Here is a 21,439-nt window from a genome sequence, read left to right as displayed (position 1 = left end):
CTTTTTTTTTTGCTTTTCCCGAATTTACTCGAAAAATTTGACCTGAGGGCCGGCCAAAGATTCCGGTCTAGGGGCCTGGCTGCTCGAGAAAGGAAGCGGAATATGCCTGCAATGAGGAAAGTCAGTTGACAGTGTCACCGTGTTCCGGAAACACGAAAATTCAAACCCTTCCATTTCAAGGGTAATAGACCGAGCTACCTGTCCAAGCTATGGGTGCAAAATATCGCAGTAACGGAATCAAGCAGCTAGGGTCGTCTCAAGAATATCATGAATACCACGACCAATTTGCATGCTTATTCTCGAAATTTGTTGGCCCACTCGTTAAAATGTCATTGAACCAGAACAAATGTCCTACTTGGGGGGGGGGGGGAAGGGTTTACGTTTTTTTTTGCAAAATAACTATATCTCGGCTCAAGCCTCGTGTACTACTAGGGCCGAAACATGAGGGAGGAAAGGAAGTAACTGTCCGCGAGGCGGAACATTTTATGGGGTAGCAAATTTTCTTAAGAATTTACTCAGAAAAATCACTTGGCCCAAGAGCCAATGATGATCTTAATATAGCCCTGAGGGGACTATGGAGGAGGGGGGTTTCCTATCATCCGTCTTAGGGCAGAGCGGTCTTAATTACACACGGGCCAAGTGATTTATCTGAGAGTATACCAGTAAATGGATTTACATTCATTCTTTCTTCGAAAATTTCAATTGTATCTCATTTTTGTGAGGAACCTGGACCGTGCCCGTGTGGGGCGATGCGTTAAATATACTGCCTTGGAAGCCTTGCAGCAGGATGTGGGGGTCACGAATCTCATGACAAAGCCCATGCCCGTAACCAGAAATTTCGTTCGGGGGGGGGGGGGGCAAAGACATAGAACAATAGATTTGGCCATCTTTTTTTCTATTTTTTCACATTTCGTGGGGAACCCCACCCCCAAGTCTTCCCCCTCGGTACGGTCTCGATCGAGGCCCCTAATGCACTTGAGGCTCAGCTGCACTCATGATTAAGAAGGCCTTGCTCACATGGTCCCACAAGGGCAGGGCGTAACAGTGCTCCAACTCTGGGGGCCCAGGGCAATTAATTTTCTTTGCGTTTTTTTTCATGCTATAAATTCACATAAAAGGGCCCGTGAAAAGTCTGGCTTAGGGACCCCGCCAAAGATCCCACGGCCCTGCGACAACAAAAGAAATACATTCAGCTGTTTTTTAAATCAGCTGTATGTGATCACAGGAATTAGCCAATCAGCATATTCGCGTTAGATCAATCATCAATTACGAAATTACTTTCGAAAAAGACGATGTAAAAAGACAGGTGCAAAAAAAAATCAGATTTTTAACCTTGGCGGGTGTCTTGGCGACAGACACCGACAGAGTAACCCCACGATCGAGGCCAAATTAAATCCTCTGGCTTCCCCTTCTCTCCACAGCTCTTTTTTTTTCCACCCAAGTTGGATGGATCCACTTCCCGTGGACTCATTTCAACGTAGATTATTATTATTTTTCGTTGTATATACAAGTCGCGTTTGAATATTTTAGCCCGATTTCGTAATTATTTTGTATATTTATAGTAGTTGCATGTATGTGTGATGGGCAAAAGTGTTCGCTTCCATTTCCTACAGTGTTTGAATCGACTCTTGCTACCCCCGGAGCTGTCCAACCAAATCCACATTTGTTGTGAAAATCGGTAGGCTTGAAAATTTACAAAGAAAAGATTTTGTGATATATATATATTGTGTTTTTGTGTGTGTGACTTCGACGCTCTCTCTCAATTGTGATAATAATAGAAAAGGGGGAAAGAAAGGGAAAAAGAATTAGCCATAATTTATATTAGTTTGTAGATTTAAATATTAATTAATAGCGAGCCATGGCGGGTTTCACGAAGGGTGGACATGCCGTCGTCTCCAAAGCTCTGTCCGGGGGTTTCGCCTCGAAAAGCTTCCTGGAATCGACTTTTAAGTTGTGTTCCTCGTCCTCGAGTCGGTCCTACAACGTCGATGGACATCACTACAACGTCCAGCCCAGGAATGGTGCTAGGAGCGTCCAGTCATTCTTCAACCAGTCTGCCATAGACGTCGCTGCTGCGAAGGTGAGTAACTTGATCAACAAATTTGTATTGTCTAATTTTATGAAGCTTGGGCATTGTGTTGGAAATAAGTGATCTCTCCACAAGGGTGGGGGTTAACAGGGTTGTGGCCTGGGCAGGCCCGTCATTTCAACTTTTTTTTTGGGGGGGGGGGGGGAGAACGTATAGGCCTACTCAATATATGTATGCTATATTGCCCAAGCCCGAAGTTGATCTGGCCAAGTCCAAGATTTGGGCTATCGCCTGCCCATATATAAGGAAGACTAGATTTTTCTCTACTGGTTTTTTTTTTTATAATTTCAACTTTGTTCAGCTGGAGTGCATCGAGAATGTGTGCCACTTTATGCTGATTACGCTTTAACCTATACATCAAGGGATGTAACATTCAGAATCTGGATTCTTTTGTTGTCATCAAGACTGAAAAAGTATTGGAAAGTTCAGATTGCAATATATTAATGAAAGTATATTTCCTTGATAGCATAAGAATGATTAGCAAAATTTGGGAAAGTTTCATGCCATGATCATGAGCTATTTCTGTTAAACCCACTGTGAACTTGGTCAAGAAATTCTGCAGTGATGATTCCAGAACAGTGGAATAATGTAGTAGCTAAGATAAATCAGGGTTGACAAGTTTTTGCCATAGTGGAAAAAACTAGGAAAAACCATCCTGTCAAAAAAAATTTTCCACCATATTTTTGCCAGTGGCAAAAATTGAAATTCAAAATTTGAACTTTTACTTTTGTGAAGTAGGTTCCGAGAATCTTAATCCTTAACTTGCGTTGTGAAAATTTGTGCGTAACTGGCGTCATGGGGTCATTTTGACCCCAACAAATATTAATGCATTTTAAAATTCAACAGAGTCTTCATAAAAGCAATGGGCTTTTTACATGACACTTCATTCATCTGTCAATTAATTCATTAAATATTTTAAATTTTTTTCTAAAAATTTTCTTTTATTAAAACAAACATTCAAAAGGAATGGAGGGATACATGACTTTTGAAATGTTTTTCTATTTATTAAATTTTTTGAACACAACTTTCATGATTAAAAAACAGATATGATTGAAATGTTCTCAGAAAATAAAATTTATATATTAAAATAATATTTACTATAATTTCTCAAGCATCAAAATTTGTCGTATTCTAAGTCAGTAACACAGTACTTGTAAACAACACTGTGACATGTTTATCACACAGATCTTGCATACAATTCACTAACAATACTTACCTCATGCTTACCCTTGTCCAAAAGTTTCCGACTAATTTGAAATGATTATCGAGAAAACTGGTGCTCTTCCGATATGCCATTTAAATCTGAACTTTTGCAGTCAGAAAAAAAAGACGCAGGTGGTGTGCTGGGATCATTTTGACCCCACGGAAACTTTGATCAATGATATAGAGGGAAGAAAAAGTAGAATAACACCATAAGTTTGTCAAACACGTGTAAACAACTAGCTTGAAAGGCACTTAAAGTAAGATGGTCCATATAACCCCACCACGCTAATTAAGGGTTAACTTACTTCAAAAGGGGAAATATTTAAAACTATTTTTTTACCTCTGGAACCAGCTATTTTCTTTTTAATTAACAAAAGGGTTACAGATAAATATGAATGAAAAGCATTTTTTTTTTTTCGAACAAGTTACTTGCACAAGTTCTTAATATGTAGCACATGTCTATTTTCTTAATGAAACCCAACAATATGAATTGTATTACAGAAGTGGGAGTAGAAAAATCCTCATTTCATTAGTTTTAATAAAGGTTAAGTTAGTGCCACAAAGTTGCATATAAAAGTACTGGATAGGTAATACGTAAATATATCGCCATCATTGACCAAACTCACAGTACTTTAATTTTCACCCTTTGTTAAAATTTGTCAATTTTTTTTTTGTTTGACATCTCCTTAAATTAAAAGCAGATGTAAAATGTAACGATAGCTTGTTATTTTAACATTAGAATGATATGAGGACTATTTACAAAGATTATAAAAGCATTATAAAAAGAGATGGCAAATTGGAAATTTAGCCATATGCATAGTACTAAAGCTATTACAGCCAGGATGAAAGCACACAAAACAGTAACACGACTGCATATTTTAGAAATATAAATTTTTTCCCTTCCCAGAATGTGTGTAATTTTGTTTTAGGATCGATTTGTACACTGGTTTCAAATTTTCTATAAATGCGATGGTCCTCAAGTGGGGGTGTGGGGGGGGGGGTAGGTTTACACACAAACAGGCTTGTATATGAGTATATACCATATATCAGGCGGGGGGGGGGGGTCTGTCTGGACTTATTTATAGTGTCTTTTTTTTGAAAATTATCTTTATTTTTATGAAAATGATCCTTAATTTTGTGAAAATAAGTAAATGAATCTGGTTAATTTTGTACAAAAGAAATTAAGTACAAAATTTATGGATTTGTGTTAATTTGTATTTTGTGGATCGGTTTTCAGATTTGCAATTTTGTGAAGGGTCTACAAAATAGACTCAAATTTCAAATGGACAGACCCCTATAAACATGCACAAACAAGTATTAAGGACTTGTATAGTGCAAAAGTACTTTGTGTTCCTAGGCCAAGAAAAATTCATTCATCTATAACAGTATGTATTGTATTCCCGTGCACTAGTTGTTCCCTGCATTCTACAGCATGCCACTAACAGTCACCTGAAGATGCTCGTCACTCATGCCACTGAAATATTCAGTTTTATGATCATTCAAGATGTCCAAGCAGTACAAAATCTTTGTATGTTGTGGACATGTTGACATATATTCTGAAAATATTGAGTTTTATTGCCTTTTTTTTTAAACTTAACTATTCTAATTAGGCTACACACAGGAAATTATAGGTGCCAATACCAATTTTTCAGTTTATCTTCACTTGGGATTTGTCAAGTTTCATTTTATATCAAAAAATATTTCCCTTGCACATGATTTAGCAATCACTAGATTACTTTATATCATGTGTTTTTCCTGTTTGAAAAGGTATGATTTTTTTCTGTATCAAAGTTCTGTCTTTATTTCTTTGCGAGAAAAAACTTTTTTGATTTACTTTCCAACTTATATTTTATCACTTTCTTTTTTTTCTTACAGCCATCAGTTCGATTAACTCCAGCAACAATTTTATACTCTGGTAGAAATCCTGACGGAAGCCATATTTTGGTATTATTTATTATACATTATTTTAAAAATAGTATCATAGTCAATTACAAGAAGTCATGTTAAAAAAGTCTTTATTGCAAATCTTTTCACCTAACCATTTTTTTCATGTGTATGTTGAAATTTTTTGTCAATTTGAAAACGTAACTGTGATTATTCAGTCAATCAGTTTCGTTCATATGAATTGTGTTTGGAATTTGAAACTAGTGCTAATCAGAGAGATATGACAATGAATTGAATAATTTTGAAAAATTTTAAATTTTACTAAAAAACTTATTGAAAATCATTAGTACAAGGATGCACTTATTTAGAATTATCTTGTGAAATTATGTCTTTCAAAAGTGTATAATAGATCTATTAGTTGAAGGAAATAAGTGATCAATTGAAGACCTGAAATAGTAAATGCAGTTAAGTACCAAAAAAACTTTTTTTCTTGTCAAAATGTAGTAAATACCAAGATTGTCAATTGGAGAAACTATGTGAGTGTCCAACTCGCACTAATTTTATTGAAAAAGTCATTAGTAGATGTCACTTAACACATTGGTCTACGGTGCTTGAAACTTGTTTTTCACTCCCACAAAATTCAGATTTGGCACTTACTATATTTACCATTTCTGGTCTTCAATTATTGTAAGCAATTTTACTGTATTTTTGTTCTCAAAACTGAAAAGCCTAATTTTATTACAGAGAAGTGCACAGTATTTACATAAGGAGCTGCCTGTGAGAATCGCACATCGTGTAGCTGGTTTCCGAAGTCTTCCATTCATCGTTGGATGTAATCCTATCATCTTGGCTGTAGTAAGTTATGGGGATTTTTTTGGTACATGTGTTTAATTCTGTTCTTATACTCAATGTGTATGTAAGTGTGGCGACAAACAACAAGATGGTTCTCCCACAATTTAAAGATATTAAAATATAATTGTGTGTGTGCTACACTCTATTTTAATTATATTATCTTTTAATTATTCTGATTCTGGTTTATGATGCCCTTAAATTTGTAACATTTCAATAAAGTTATTTGATGACACATGGATATTCAGATATGCATATACCCTCTTACAGGCATTAGTGAGATCTCACCAAACCTCATGTAGCATATTTCACCATTTATGCTGAACCACCATACACCAATGGTTCTCAAATTTTGTCGCTCATGGCTCCCTTGTCCTGTCCATGGTTCACCTGCGGCTCTCCAGGATAGTTTAACAAATATTGTGCATTCATAATAGAACCACTTCAAAGCATAAATAGGCATACACTCAATATATTCAGTTGTAGTGATGCTCCAGACAAAAGTCGGCGATGCTCTGAGGAGCTGTGACATACACACTGAGATACACAGTTGCCACCATTGTTTCCCAAAAAGCCTTAAAATTTCAGTGGACACAATAAGTGGTGAATAAAATGGCCAATGTATTAATACATTACTGAATTAGGGAAAGCAGAAACAGGATTTGGGTAAAGAAAAAATATCAAAAGCCCTTGGTTAAAAAAATTTTGGTCAAAGCATCTGGATTTGGGAGGTTCTGCTTTATTTCAAGTGTAAACTTAGTGGTATGATCATGTTCAGTAAACAAAGTTCCTGTGGGAATAATTTGTTGTAAGAACATGTTTGTTAAAAAAGTGATATTTATTGGTTGTGGAGACCACAGGATTTTTGGGGCGACTTTTTTTTGCCAGTTATGTACAAGCTTTAAAACAACTACATATATTAGAGCATGTGAGAAATATACTTTCTGGATTTGTACAAAAGGGTCCTGTACAAAAATGTACAGGACCCTAACATCATTGAAAAGATAAATAAAAGTGTGTTCATTAATTAAGAATTTAATTATTGCAGTTTGTGAAAATTGGTGAACAAGAAAGCTACCAGCAACAAATTTAAAAAAATCTTATGGTCCTCCCCACAACTGGTAAATACCTTTTGATCCCCATTGAAGGGCCATGTTTTCCTCTTTCAAATTTCTGGAATTTTTTTGGCGATCTATTATTGTTTGAGAAACACTATTGAAGGGAATAACTTATTTTATTGAATATTTGTTCCCACCCTACTAAGTTTTTTTGGGGGTGGAAAGTATGTTACCTCCCCCACTAAAAATTCACAATAAGAAGTAAGCGGGAAGTGTACTCTTCCCATGATCCTAGAAAGCATTAAAAAATACATTACTCAAATCTCAATGCATATGAAATCTGTATACAAGAAAATGCCATATATAACAAGTCATTAAGTTCATATTTTCACGTTTCAGCACGAACTATACATAAGAGCATTCTACATGCTGACTGAATATCCTTCGGTAAGTTTTAATGTTCTTTTTAATTCTTTTTTTCCTTCATCTAAAAACTCAGCTCATACTTTTTGGATTTTATAATTAGGATTTCTTTAAACAATGAGCATAGCTCCCTTCCCTGATGCGAACATTCTAATTTTTCCTTGAACAGTTGTTAGTGTTTATAATTCAGTTGAGAATCTAAATGAGATTGTGCTAAATTCTTAATTTTTCCTCTGCAATTTCATTATTGTATTTTATTTACAGATCACAGATTTTGAAAGTGAGAAAGGATATTGTGAATTACTTCAGGGCCTTCTAGATGATCACAAAGATGTCGTTACTCAACTTGCCAATGGGTTCAGAGAATGTCGAAAACATATCAAGGTATATAATGAACTTGAGAACATGAGCGTTTATTTCACGATTACTCACAATTTTATTTCTTATTCTATTTGCTGGTAGTAGCTTATATCATTCGTTTGGTGTGATAGAAGTTGTGTATGTATAGTATATATATGTATCCAGATTCTTTAGAAAAATGTATTTTGAATGATGGAACATTTCTCTGGAAAAATTATCCCTTCCTGTTTTTTTTTCTTAACTTTTCAAATAGTAAGAAAAATTTTAAATAAATTGAGAGCGATTCAAAATGATTGTGTGAATTAATATCAATACCGGCAGTGCAGGGCTTAAATGCCAACATAAGATTGTATCATTTAAAAACAAGAATGATTTCTCTTAAAATTATCAATTGTTTATTGTGTTTTCTGATGATTTATGATTCTTTAATGGACATTTTGTAGAATGAAAATCTTGTGCAAAACTTCCTTGATCGCACATTGACATCAAGGTTAGGTCTGCGAATGCTTGCCGAACATCATATTGGCCTTCATGATGAAAAGGTGAGTACTCTTTATGATCTGGCTGCATGAAGTTGCATGTACGTCATGTGTATTATAAATCTGTATAGATATTCTGTATGTCTAGATGTTTGATAGCTTATGTTTCGAGTTGTGCAACAATTATGAAGGTTTGCATTCTACTGATTTTTTAATTTGGCATTTTTAAAATTACTGAGAACTACAATTGCTACACAAAATACAGTTTCTAGTTTTGACAAACGCTGCATCAAGAATAGTTATTTACATATTGATTTTTTCTCATTCATTTCTAGATCTATATCACTTTAAAGAATTTCAATTCTGAAAAAAAATTGCATTGATGAATCTGATGACAGCATTCAATTTCAATCAATGAGAAACTTTGATGTTTTTTCATTGATATACATAGGCAAATTGAGTACAAACCAGAGTGGTTTTATACTAATTTTTCAAAGGAATAAAAAGTTACAAAAATGAAATAAAACATTTCTACACAATCTCCTACTTTCTGAAATAGATTTTTTTATTTCAATGAGTTTTAATCCCTTCCCCAAAGAAATAAGAAAGATGTGTGTACAGCTGATAGCTCAAGTGCTTCTCCACTCTTGCATCATAATGAAATCATTGTGCTCCTTAAATGATCTAAACAAATGGTAGTTGCAGGGGAAATAAGACTAAAAAAAAAAGGAGAATGTTCCAGAGCTCACAAGTGAAGCTTTTCAGTTATTGTAGCAGTGTATGGCCTGGGTGGCCTTTCATTGTCATAAAGAAGAAAGGCAGAGGGAATCCACCCAGTAGACACTTTCCAGTTCTCCAGGGTCCAGGTCATCCTCAATGATGAATTAAGCTCTTTCATAGCTAATACTGTATAAAATCTTTATATATATATTTGTGTGACTATAAACTTCAATAATTTCGCGAGTAGCATGAATGCTTTTTGCAGTGATGCTCATCTGCTAATGGGTTAACTTTTGACCGCATTATGTCCTTCTGTTCTGAAACTTTTATGTCAATCACAATTTTGAGTTTTAGAAATAATTTCTCTGAACTGTACACAGAGACCCTTCAAAATTTCAGATGGTTTTACGCCTTTTTCAGTAAAATTTTATGATGTGCTTTCCAACAGATGTGCGTACCTCTTGCCCACTCATCATGCATCATGTACTGAGTATAGATACGAGTTGCAGTAGATGGCAATAAGAGGAAAGATGCTGAAAACATTCAAAGCAATTGACAACAATTGTTAGAAGGATGCCCACCAACACCCTACCTTTCTGGAATAAAATTCTTGTTTACGTTTGATTCGACTGCATTTTTTATTTAGCTCAGAAGCAATGTCTGAACACATGTCTCAACACATGTATTTATATCTGTTCATCTCTCTCTGCTTTAGGCTAACTATGTTGGAATAATCAATGTTTCAATGAAGCTGAAGGATGTCATTGAGAGATGGGCTGATTTTGTTCGGTAAGTTTTGTTTCTCATTAGTGATTTGCTTGTCTTGTGTTATGAAGTGTGGAGCTTTTTATCATCTGCCTCTTGATTGCTTCATTGTATCGAACTTGTGACGTGTTTGCCTTGTCCTTCCTGGCTTTTATTGTTGCTTTCTATTTACTTATAATTTTCTCTTGATTTTTTAAATATTGTTTTTGTAGACATCATTCTTTTCGCTTAGCCATTATAAGTATCTTTGTTATTTTTCTTTTCAAGTTTAGTTCATGCATTACCCATCTTATACGATCACACTTCCTCCCTTCACATGTTCAAGTTCTGGTGAAGCAAATGTGGCAGAAATGGCTGTTTTTACATTGTATTGAACCAGAACAAATCAGATAGTAACTAACGGGAGTTTTTTCTAAAAACTTTCTTTTCAGGAAAATATAGGCTTTCTGAAGACTATCCGTATAGAATATCCGTAGGCCTTTCAGAGAAGATGTATTTGCCAGTCTACTCAACGCTTTTATAATTGTATTTTTTTTTCCGTTAATAATCACTATTTTTTCTTTTTAGGGTTTACCTTCTGTTTTTTTAATTTAACTTCTTTTCTTTTTTTTCTTTTGTCATGAGGGATTCGATCCATAGGTTTTGGGTATTTATAAATTTTTCAGATAGGAAAGTCGCCGACTCTTCAATGGACATTGAGCAGTAGTTCAAATATTAACGATTTAAAAAGTTCCAAATCATCTCTGCAGCCATAAAAATTATTTCTGAGATGGATTGTCTTACTTAAATAATGCCAATATTGCACCCCCCCCCCTCCACATATATATTGCGGGGAATAAAGAAAAAAAGAATAATTCACGTTAAAATCCATCATTCTATTTCCCACAATTTTTTGTATTTAAACACAATGTAATCAAACAAATAGTTTATTTCAGTCTGAGTTATAGAATTTTTCTTCTTGAGGAACAATGATGATAGCTTTGAATTTATAACAGTTTTTTTCCAGTTTACTAAAAAAGGGTTTCTACTCTTCTTTTTGAGCTGTTTAAAATGACTACCCACACAAAAAACATGACAAACACATTTTTTCAATTTTACTCTATTTTGTAGTTGATGACATAAGAGTGCTTGCGCCTTTGTTTGTCTTGTGTTGTCTTTTTGCTTTGGTGCAGTGTTGGACACATGCTTTTAATACATGTTTCTGTTACGAATGTGGTTTTTATGTGTACACCGTTTGAAATACTTGTTGCAGAAAACTGAGCTGTGTGTGTGTGTATGTGTGTTCTCCCATTTTTTTTTCTTTTCTTCTCATAGTTCTTATTTTTCTAACTTGTGTACTACTTTAGAATCTTACTAACTTGTGTATTAGTTATAATTTTGAAAATCACCAGTTTAATGCCTGTGTGTGTGAAGCAGCTAAGATAAACATGCTTTGCATTGATTCTAATTATAAAGCATATTGTGCTGCTAGTCAAAAATGATCTTTATATAAATATATATTTTTTTAAAACTTGTATCAATGTATTAAGATTCCATAAATATGCAGAATGTACATGCAGTATTAAAATAGTTCTAGTTCATCTATGATCTCAAAGAAAACTGAGTTTTCTAAATTGAGTGTGTTTCATTTTCAGGAAGGAAACTTAGTAAAAAAAATAAAATTCTTGTATTTTAGTTTCTGAAATGGCTTTGAGGGTGCTTAATTTTTTGAAAAAATGAAATGGTTCAGTATTTCATTGTATATTATCATGTTTTTGCATAAATTTGCAGGTTCTTGCAATAACATTCAAATTTTCAGAAAGCATAAAACGCATCTCATCTCTTGGTTCAATAACATAAGGGAGGTCATGAACCATGAAAATGTATTGATGATCAAATTTATATGAACCTTTATTATAAAAAACATGTTGCATTATTCTAGCTTTCTCGACAAAATTTATTATATATATTTTTACAAGATATTTTTGTTTTCAGACAAACAGCTGTGCACAAGTACGGTAAAGCACCAGTTATCAAGTTGAATGGACATGTCTCAGCCACTTTTCCATACATTCAGACACCGCTGGACTATATTATCCCAGAACTTCTAAAAAATGCTGTCCGGTAAGTTGAAAGTCTATCTAAAAGAGTGAGTTATATGCTGTTAAAAGTGAAACTAATGTATTTATAATCATAAAATTTGAATTTGATCCCTCGCCATTCTGCTTTTGGGAACCTTGTACACATGTATTTTATTTTATGATTGATATTGGTTCATACGCTTATTTGCAAAAAAAGCATACCTGTTGTGTTCGCAACATTATCCAAAAACATTTATTTAGGTTTTTGACAGTTTAAACCAGTTTTTGATGTCAGTAACCTAACCCTGAGCAAGAATTTATCGAAAAATATCTGTGTCAAGTTAAAATCCTTTCTCAGTTGATTCACTCCTTCATGAAGCTGGGAAGATGGCTTCATCCAATTGTGAGCATCAGAAACTAGAGACGCAGTTGCAACAAGCATGGAGAAATCTATCTACCTCAGACCAATGCACTGAGTCTGTATGCTTAAAGCTGCTTTTTTTTCAATGGCTTTTCTATAATGAAGGCAAATTAAAAAAATCCATTTTCTTCAATTCTTGGTTGGTTTGTTTCAGTTGCCTACATTCAAATTTCTTTCTCCGAGAGACTTTCTCGAGGGATTGAATGATAATGAAACATATCGTACATTAAAAAAAGTATCATAATTTTTTATATACATTAGACAGTCCCATTCTAATGCCTCACAATGGTTGAAAACAAAAATGCAGGATTTTAGTTTAATGGAGAAAAAAGAAGTCCCCCATTTTAGAATGAAAAAAAATGGAATAATTGAAAATCTTGCAACCAGTTATGTAGGGAAGAAAGACAGGGTTGTCTAGTTTTACCAATATCCATTTACTACATCTTGTTTGACCAAATGGGATGTATGGTCACCGTACTTGCAAACAGAATTTTTTACGAGCATAGTTATAATTTTGCTGTAATATGAAACCCTTAGTCCCCTTGTGATCACATTAAGCGACATGGGCTGTACTTGAAATAATACTCGATTTGTAATCATCAGTAATCTCAAGTATTGATGAAACTGAGTTAATATTAGATGAGCGAACATTATTGTTTATATGTTTATGTGATGTGCACTTTTTTAAAGTGTGTCCTTGTGATATGTGAAAAGATGCATTTTTAATTACTAGAGCCCGGATTGTATGTAAATGCATTTGCATATTTTTTAATATTAATGCATATACAAATACAAATACAAATACAACGCCACAACAGGCAAATTGCCCAACGAGGTGGCTGACTTAAGAACATCATGGATCCCCGAGCCATTTTTTGGAGGCCCTACCTACTACTACACCACACCCCCCCCCCCTCCGCGGAACCCCTCAACGAATCGGTACATGCGGGAATGTGCGTGTACGTGTAGTGAAACCTGACGTGAAGTTTTGTTGTTTCTCTGTAATACTTGTTATGTGTAGTGCTGCCATCTGCCACAAGTTTTTCTAACTATGAGTGAAGTGTTATGATTGAATGATTTATCGTTGTAGGACTGTTGCTCTCTGTGGCGAGACTTTTTAATGGGGAGATCGGCTCGCATTTGCGCCTTGAAGTTGGGAACCACAGAAAACCAACTTCAGCCGACCACCACTGTGGGGTTCGAACCCGGATCCTCGCATCGCGAGTCCGTCACTATAACCACTCGACCACCACAGCGGCATATAAATGCATAAAATCAAAGAATATTCAGGATGAGGGTATATATTTTTTGGAATTTTTATGAAATCTCAATCACATTTTTTAAAATAATTTTTCAAGGGAATAGTGCTCATAATATTTTCATAATATTTTTTTTCACACAGGTAGGATTTAGTGATTCGTTTTCTCTGTTGTATGAAAAATAAAATATTATAATTTCGAAGTTGAATAATTTATGTAAGCACTGGAAAATTTGGTAGTTTATAACAATTTAATGAATGTTGTGAGCTGAGTGAAAGATTGCCAACTCAACCCACAGCAAGTGTTAGCTATGATGGGCCATAACTAGAAGCCTGGTGCTTTATTTGTTCGCTACATTTTTAAGTCAAATTTTAAGTGTTAAATATAAGGTAAATAAAAATTGACCATTCTTGTGTGATGCTATTGTTAGAAATACTGGTAACATAACAAATTCTTTTGTTACTGATATTTCGTTACTGAGCAGCTAGGACTAACTAGAAATTAGAAATGCCTAAAAGGAAAACAAAATGTGTAAGTTATTTGTCAAACATATATAGTCCTCCGGCCACAAGATGGATTTTCGCTGCGTCATGTCACGTCAGATGATTGTATTTTTTTTTGGTAAAACGATTGCATACAGAGAAAAGTTCATCAGTGACTGAGCTTTCACGATTGGCATGTCCTTCTAGGATAAAATAGAATCGTTTGATGTGACATGACGTGCCGTAGCCAAATCTCATCTTGTGGTAGGAGGACTATACACGTATTGGATATTTTTCTCTTAATGAATAATGCACGAAGTAGAAAATATGCATTTCAAAAACATGTCCGCTTTTTATTGCATGGTGATTTTTTTTTTTTTTAAAACCATATTCTCATTTTCAGTACATATTTTAAAATTTTTTAAACATTTTTGGATTTTGTGTATATTATGGGGTTTTTGATGGATGTTTTAGAGTTTTTAAGTGCATATGTTGGCATTTTTAATCATCTTGGCATACTTTTAGAGCATATTTCTCCTTTTCAGTGCATGTAATCCGTTCTCTAGTAATTATTTTTATTGATGTGATCCAAGATTTTCCTGGAATGTATTCCTGTGTTGTTTTATTACTAGTTGTAGGTTTTGTATTTTCACATTTTCAATAAATAACCTTCTTTTTGGTATTTAGGGCAACTATTGAAAGTCACTTGGATACTTGTGAAAGCAGTCTTCCACCAATCGTCATTACCATTGCAAACAATGACGTGGATTTTATCATAAGGTTTGTAAAACAGTTTTTCTTATGTTTCTGCATCTGTCATTCATTTTCATTACAGCTTTCTATTATAGTCTTTTTCTTCCATGTTTGGTTTTCTTATTTGTTGACACCAAAAATGATTAGTAAATTGCCCCAAAAAAATTGATAACTGGTATCATTATTACAAATATAGTTGAGTACACTTGTAACAACATAGCTAGTAGATATAACATAATTTTGTAATCCCTGATTTGTGTAGTGCTGCCATCTGCCACCAGTTTTTCAAACTATGAGTGGAGTGTTATGATTGAATGATTTATCGTTGTAGGACTGTTGCTCTCTGTGGCGAGACTTTTTAACGGGGAGATCGGCTCGCATTTGCGCCTTGAAGTTGGGAACCACAGAAAACCAACTTCAGCAGACCACCACTGTGGGGTTCGAACCCGGATCCTCGCATTGTGAGTCAGTCACTATAACCACTCGACCACCACAGTGGCGAGTGGTGGATACAGTAATTTGATTCCCACTTCATATTTCAACATAAAATTTTGTTCTCTAATGTTATTTGTTTGAATGTAACTTTTAATTCAAATAAACATTTTCATTTCAGAATCTCAGACAGAGGGTGTGGTGTACCTCACCGGCTTCTGCCCCATGTAATGGAGTACCATTTCACGACTGCAGGGTCTTCAACTGATCGTCGCATAGATGGCGGGCTCTTTGGTAACATCATGAATGAAATAAATGATGGACCTGCTTCTGGGCCAATGCATGGGTAAAGTGAAATTATTTTTCTTAACTCTTACACCAGCAATCCCGAGATATCTCGTCAAACATGATCTGCTTTACTTCTGTCACCCTGAAGTACCTATGGTTCTTAACACGCCATTATTTCCAATGTGGCATTATAATGCTGATCAAGAAGATTTTAAAAACTGCTTAAAGGGTTAAAGTCCACAAGGAGAGGTTTAAATACAGCAGATTCCAGCCTATCCAGCACCACGGAAGGGTGGCCAGATAACAGAAAAGCCAGATAGGCTGGAGTTTTATAAATGCTCACTTCTTAGCATCACACACACCCTCAAAACCCATTCATATTTTCTGATGTCTAAGTACAGGCGAGTACTTAATAAATGTTTGTTAGGTACTGAACTGTACCTCTCTTTTTAAAAAACTTATTACAGAATTGATGGTCTACGTATTGGACATATGTTAGGATGAATTCTTTTATGCCTATTTTGATTGGAGGAAACAAAATCATGTACACAGCACAGTATGAACACATACCGTACACTTTCAAAACATTAACCTAAGTTTAATTCTTACAAAAATTATTTAAACTCATTTCACACTCTTCATTGATAAATGATAACACAAATGTTAAAAGGTAGGCCTAAGATGAAAGAGTCAAAAACTCAGTTTTCGGTTTTTAAAAGTTCTTAATGTAGATGACTGAGGGCTTCTCCCTTTTAGTCCTCTTCTGGCAATGTCCAGGCGCAATGTCCTTCCACTTACGCTCTAACCTGCATAAAAATTGGTTTTAAGGTGTGGCTAACAAGTGCAGGAGATTCTAATAGTCGATTTTGTGTAGCCACACCTGAAAACCTGTTTTTGTGCTTCTTGGAATCACAATCATTATGTATTAATTTTTAACTAAGTATAGAGACAGTGTAGTACGGAGATCGAAGTTACGAGCCAGATAGTTGAGTCTAGTTGCATGTAGGCATTATAAATTTTGTTTTCGTTCTACTCAGGTTTGGTTTTGGTCTGCCAACATCACGTGCATATGCTGAATACCTTGGTGGTTCACTGACAATTGAAACAATGCAAGGAATCGGGACAGATGCTTATCTACGCCTGCGCCATATTGATGGCAAGTTTGAGAGTTTCCGCATATAGTGGGAATGAGTTATGTGATAATTTCAGTGCAGGGTTAGATATTGTTTTTAATGTGCATTTGTGTGTGTGTACTGTTTTCCGCTATTGCTTTTACCCTGAAGTTTGCACAGTAATTATTTGATGGTGTTTTCATATTAAATTTTATAAATGTGGAAATTAATAAGTTATGTGTCAAATTTTTTTATGTGACCAGTACAACTGGGAAATGTTTTTTTTCTCTATAAAAATTGATCGAAATACCTTGACAAATCAAGTTTTGTCAAAAAATTGAATAGCCACAGCAATCTAATTAAAGTATTTATTGTGTTGTGTGAAAAAGTATTGGTAATTGTCTATTTTAATCGTGACATTAAACATAATATAATGCTTATAACATAATTAAATTCTGCATGACTATTTTAATTTAACATGGGTCCACATTCACATTGAAAATTCCAATGCAAATTTGTTATACATTTATTCAAGTTATCCCGTGAAAGATGCATAAACCCTATAGAATAGTGAGTGGTTCTCAAACTTTTGTCACCTGCGACTCCCTTGCCCAATTTATGGTTCATCTGTGGCTCCCCAGGTTAGTTCAGTAGATATTTTCACTTATACAAGAACAACTTCAAATCATAAATAGGCACACACAAATCAATATCTTCGGCTTGTCTGGATGCTCCTGACAAAGTTTGATGTCCCTAGGAGCAACAATGCACATTCTGTGAGAGACTGTTGAAATAATACTTCTATAGCCAAAAAACAATTTATGATGTGGCATTCAATGCCTACTAATCGATAAGGCTTATGACTTGTCAAAACTACTTCTCGTGTGCTCCACCATCTGTGCAAGCCACCTTCTGGCAAGTAGTAGGAGTAATAGATTGGTAGGATACAAGTTCTGATTTTATATGACTGGTGTGTGTGTGATGTCACAAATTTTATTTTGCCCTTTACTCAATGACTACTTCTCCTAAAGATGTAGTTCCTAAGGCAATTTTTATTTACTCAGATTGCAGATTATTGTTTTGCAGAATTCAGTCTTCGCAGGTGTAGGGCTTGAAAAGTAAAAAAAATTTAGGTGCCAGCTAAATTTCTTTGGAGCCAGGCATGATTTTTCGTTAAGAAAAACGGTCCTGATGTTTCTTTCTCCAACTTTTCCAGGGCTTATTGACCCCTTCAGATGTTGGAAGAGACATTATGAAACAATAAAATTCTGTGTTATCCGTAGACTTCGATTTAGCAAGCATACAGAAAACGTTTTAGGTGCCAACACAGATTTTCTAGTCGCCATGGCGACCTGGCACCTGCGATTTGTCAAGCTCTGCTGTATACACTGTTAATAATAATATCAGTAATCTTGTGAAAAAGAAATACTCTTGTCTACCCAATTTTTATATTTTCCAGTAAAATCATGTTTTACCAGAACGTCAAATTTTTAAACTCTTTAATATGGTTGCTATGACCGTTAAAACAAAAAAAATGTATAAACAATTATCAGTTAAATTGTACCATCATTATATCAATTAAATCATGCCATAATTATATCAATCAAATCATGAATCAATCATCAGTCTAGTGTAGTTCTTAACATTTTGTATTCCATTCACTCTTTGCGCCAGTAAGACAAAGGCCAGGAATAACTTTTGCCAGTAAGATGAAGGCCACAGACTCCTTCACAGCATAATATTCAGAGCATAACAATCACATATTAGCTCATCCAAGCCTGCTGCTCTCCAGAAACCTCCCCATGGACAATCCTTGATTAAGAACTATTGCATTCTATTGTATATTATATATACCACACAACAAATATATTGTATATTATATATACTATTATATTTGTTGACAATTTTCAATGTATGCAGTAGAGGGGACGGGGCCCATCTTGGATTACCAAAAAATTCAAATTATCTGAAAAACAATAAATTGTTTTAATTTAGTAAAAAGACAAGCAAAAAAGAGCAGTAATTACTGTAGTTTTATACTTGAATAAGATATAGATGCTACACACAATATGATGTGCTTTAAAAAAAAAAAAACAATGTGAAAAAGGGGGTGTGAATATGAGAGAGATGATTGAGAAGAGATGGGATCGATGGTGAATGATGCTGAGACACTGATAGCTTTCAACTGCCTTTCCAATGACTTGACATAAGCAATCTGGCGACAATGCCATTGTCCACCATGAAGAAAACGGTCAAACTTGCTTCTCTTTCTCAATGACCCCCTGAAAGCTAAAATGGCCTATGTCTATTCAAGGCAGTCTAATATTTTTTTACACCAATTATACCTGTTATAGGGTTTGGGGGGGGGGCTGCGCCTAGTCCCTTTCAAACCGAAATTACTGCACAATGCATACATACTATGTAGTACTCCTGGGGGGGAAAAAAATTAAAAAATTTTCCTTTCCTCAAATTATCTGGAAACTAGAAATTTCTGGGCTCTGATTTTCTCAAGGCTCTTGTAAATAAATTGCAGAGTCATGAATAAAATAATTTTGTTATATTGTTGTGTAGACTTCAGTTGTATATGAATCTCATTTTTTTAACAAGATTATTTAATGATATTTTAGTGACTTTTTAAATAATTTATTCTATCACTAACATGATCTGATTAACGTTGAAGTGTTATTTTTTCGTTAGGTTTTGAAAATGCAATTTTAATATTTTTTCCCCTCTGCATAATGACAAATCAAGACAGGAATCTGTTTTTTACCCCTTTTCTTTTCTCAATTGGACAGTAATAAATAAATTTGTATAAATATTCGTTTTATATATGAGTTATTGCGTGAAGTGTAAATATGAAAAATTTATATAATTGACATTTTTTGAATTAATGACATTGACAGGAATTCGTTGTGTGTGCGATGTAATTAGCTTACTAGGTGTTTCAAGTTTATCAGGATCTGGAGTTTTTTTTTAAAATCTCATATTTGTATATGTATATAATGCGTCTTGAACAGCTGTATTCTTTTTTTTTGAGATATTGTACATGGCTATTTATGCAATAAAAAATTATCATAAAGAAACTATGCTGTGCAATCAGACTTATTATATGGAGATTTGTAACTGTTACACTGTAATATATTATGTTCAAAAAGTTCAGAGACTTATTTTATTACGAAAGAATGAATACAGATAGAACTTGCTCATTGGCATTTCCTTCAAAGTAACTGCACTTTGCAATTATGTATTTTTATCATTGTTGATCAAAGGTGCAAATGTGGATTGCAAGCTTTTTTTCCACGCCCTCCAGTGGTTTCATTGCTGCTTGCTCTTTTCTTCAGAGCCTGAGATTTGTTGCCCCTCAAGTAAATTCTTTATCCAAAGAGAAAGGAAAAATTCCTGTGAGGCAAAATCATTGAAATAAGCTGGTTGTGGAAGTATAAATTGAAATATGTTTTGACAGGTAATCTGACATCATGAAGGATCTTTGCAAGTTCTTAATTAGTTCATGCGAGTTAGTACATTTGTTGGTGAGATGCAAGCAACTGGAACTTTAGAAGGCCCAAGTTGTAGGTGCTTCATCATGATAACTCTTTTTTTGAATCACAGATGAAATATTTTGTCCAAACGATAGTGTAATAAGTGGAATAAATTCAATCTAGTTCTGTTTTATTTCCTCATAGTCAAGCTTTATTGTAACCCTACGAACCATAGTTTTGTTTTTTATCTCCTTTTTTCTACACTCCTGTTAGTGATTTCTCCCCAGGACCGCGACTAGATACTTCGTCAGCCAGGGCAAACCGACATTTTGGCTCCCCTTTCCATGTAGAAGAATCAGTAAAAGGGTGAATTCGGAGCCCCTTCTGGTCCAGCACCCGGGGCACCACACCCGCCTGCGGTCCTGTTTCTCCCACTTCCCCACATGTGATGTACCGGTATCTTTCTCTACCATACATGTAAGAGCGAAAGAAAACAGGATGAAAAATATAAATCGATTGTATAACCTCTCTTATCCCCTACTTATTTATTATATTGTTTTCCCTTTATATTTATTTTTTCTTCTTTTTCTTCGATTTTTTTTCTTTCGTCTTCGTTTATCTAAGGTGCGGTTAGGTTAGGACAAGGCTACCAGATTTATCGCTGATTACGTCAAATAGAGATGATTCAAATTTGTTGCCGAAAGCCTGTACGTGAAGGAGTTAATCACCAGTGGCGTCGGAGCTGTGGGTGCTCGAGCACCCACGGAAGTTTGTAGAACGGGTTTGAGCACCCACAGAATTGATTCAAAAATCGAAATTTCCTGCATGAATCTCAAGACGGGCACCCACAGGTTCGAAACACTTCCGACGCCCCTGTTAATCACTATATTTTGGCAATTTATCACTGTGTTGGCAAGTTTTGATTGGCCCCTCAAAAGTTGAACTTTTTAGGGACTGTATACAAGTAGAATGGACTCAAAAATTTTATTTTTTTTATTCACAATAAATAGGAATTACATTTTTTTGACAATAATTGTGACAGTTTTTGAATTTTTAAAACTTTTAATTTAGGTTTCAAAATTTGTGAACCACATCCTCAATCATTGGCTACAAATGCCAAAAACTTGAAATTTCTCCGTTAATATTACATTTAAAAATATGAAATTTTTTTGAAAATGACTTTTCAGAACCACAATTCACTAATTCGAAGTTTTATCCCACAGAGTCTGCATACAAAGTTAATTTTTATATTTTTTTTATGTGTGTGACCCCTTGGAGTTTTTAAGACATTTTGTGTAACGACATATCATTTGAAAATTTTTG

General features: G+C 34.6%; 1 protein-coding gene across 1 annotated transcript; it reads left to right on the top strand.

The window, feature by feature from the left end:
- Positions 1–1,407: 1,407 nt before the first annotated feature.
- On the top strand, positions 1,408–19,720 carry LOC149069238 (branched-chain alpha-ketoacid dehydrogenase kinase-like). The gene is made up of 11 exons (XM_089251175.1): positions 1,408–2,080; positions 5,168–5,236; positions 5,921–6,031; positions 7,483–7,530; positions 7,771–7,890; positions 8,310–8,408; positions 9,781–9,854; positions 11,805–11,933; positions 14,740–14,832; positions 15,419–15,583; positions 16,563–19,720. Exons 1-11 carry the CDS (start codon positions 1,859–1,861, stop codon positions 16,705–16,707), a joined length of 1,275 nt encoding a protein of 424 aa, XP_089107301.1. The 5' UTR covers positions 1,408–1,858; the 3' UTR covers positions 16,708–19,720.
- Positions 19,721–21,439: the final 1,719 nt, after the last annotated feature.

The sequence above is a fragment of the Pholcus phalangioides genome, unplaced genomic scaffold (genome assembly GCF_987345545.1).
Source record: "Pholcus phalangioides strain wild (caught in Gottingen) unplaced genomic scaffold, Ppha-v1.0 ptg000024l_1, whole genome shotgun sequence".
NCBI lineage: Eukaryota > Metazoa > Arthropoda > Arachnida > Araneae > Pholcidae > Pholcus > Pholcus phalangioides.
Note: the sequence above shows the minus strand (reverse complement) of the source record. Positions and strands in the feature narration are given on the sequence as shown.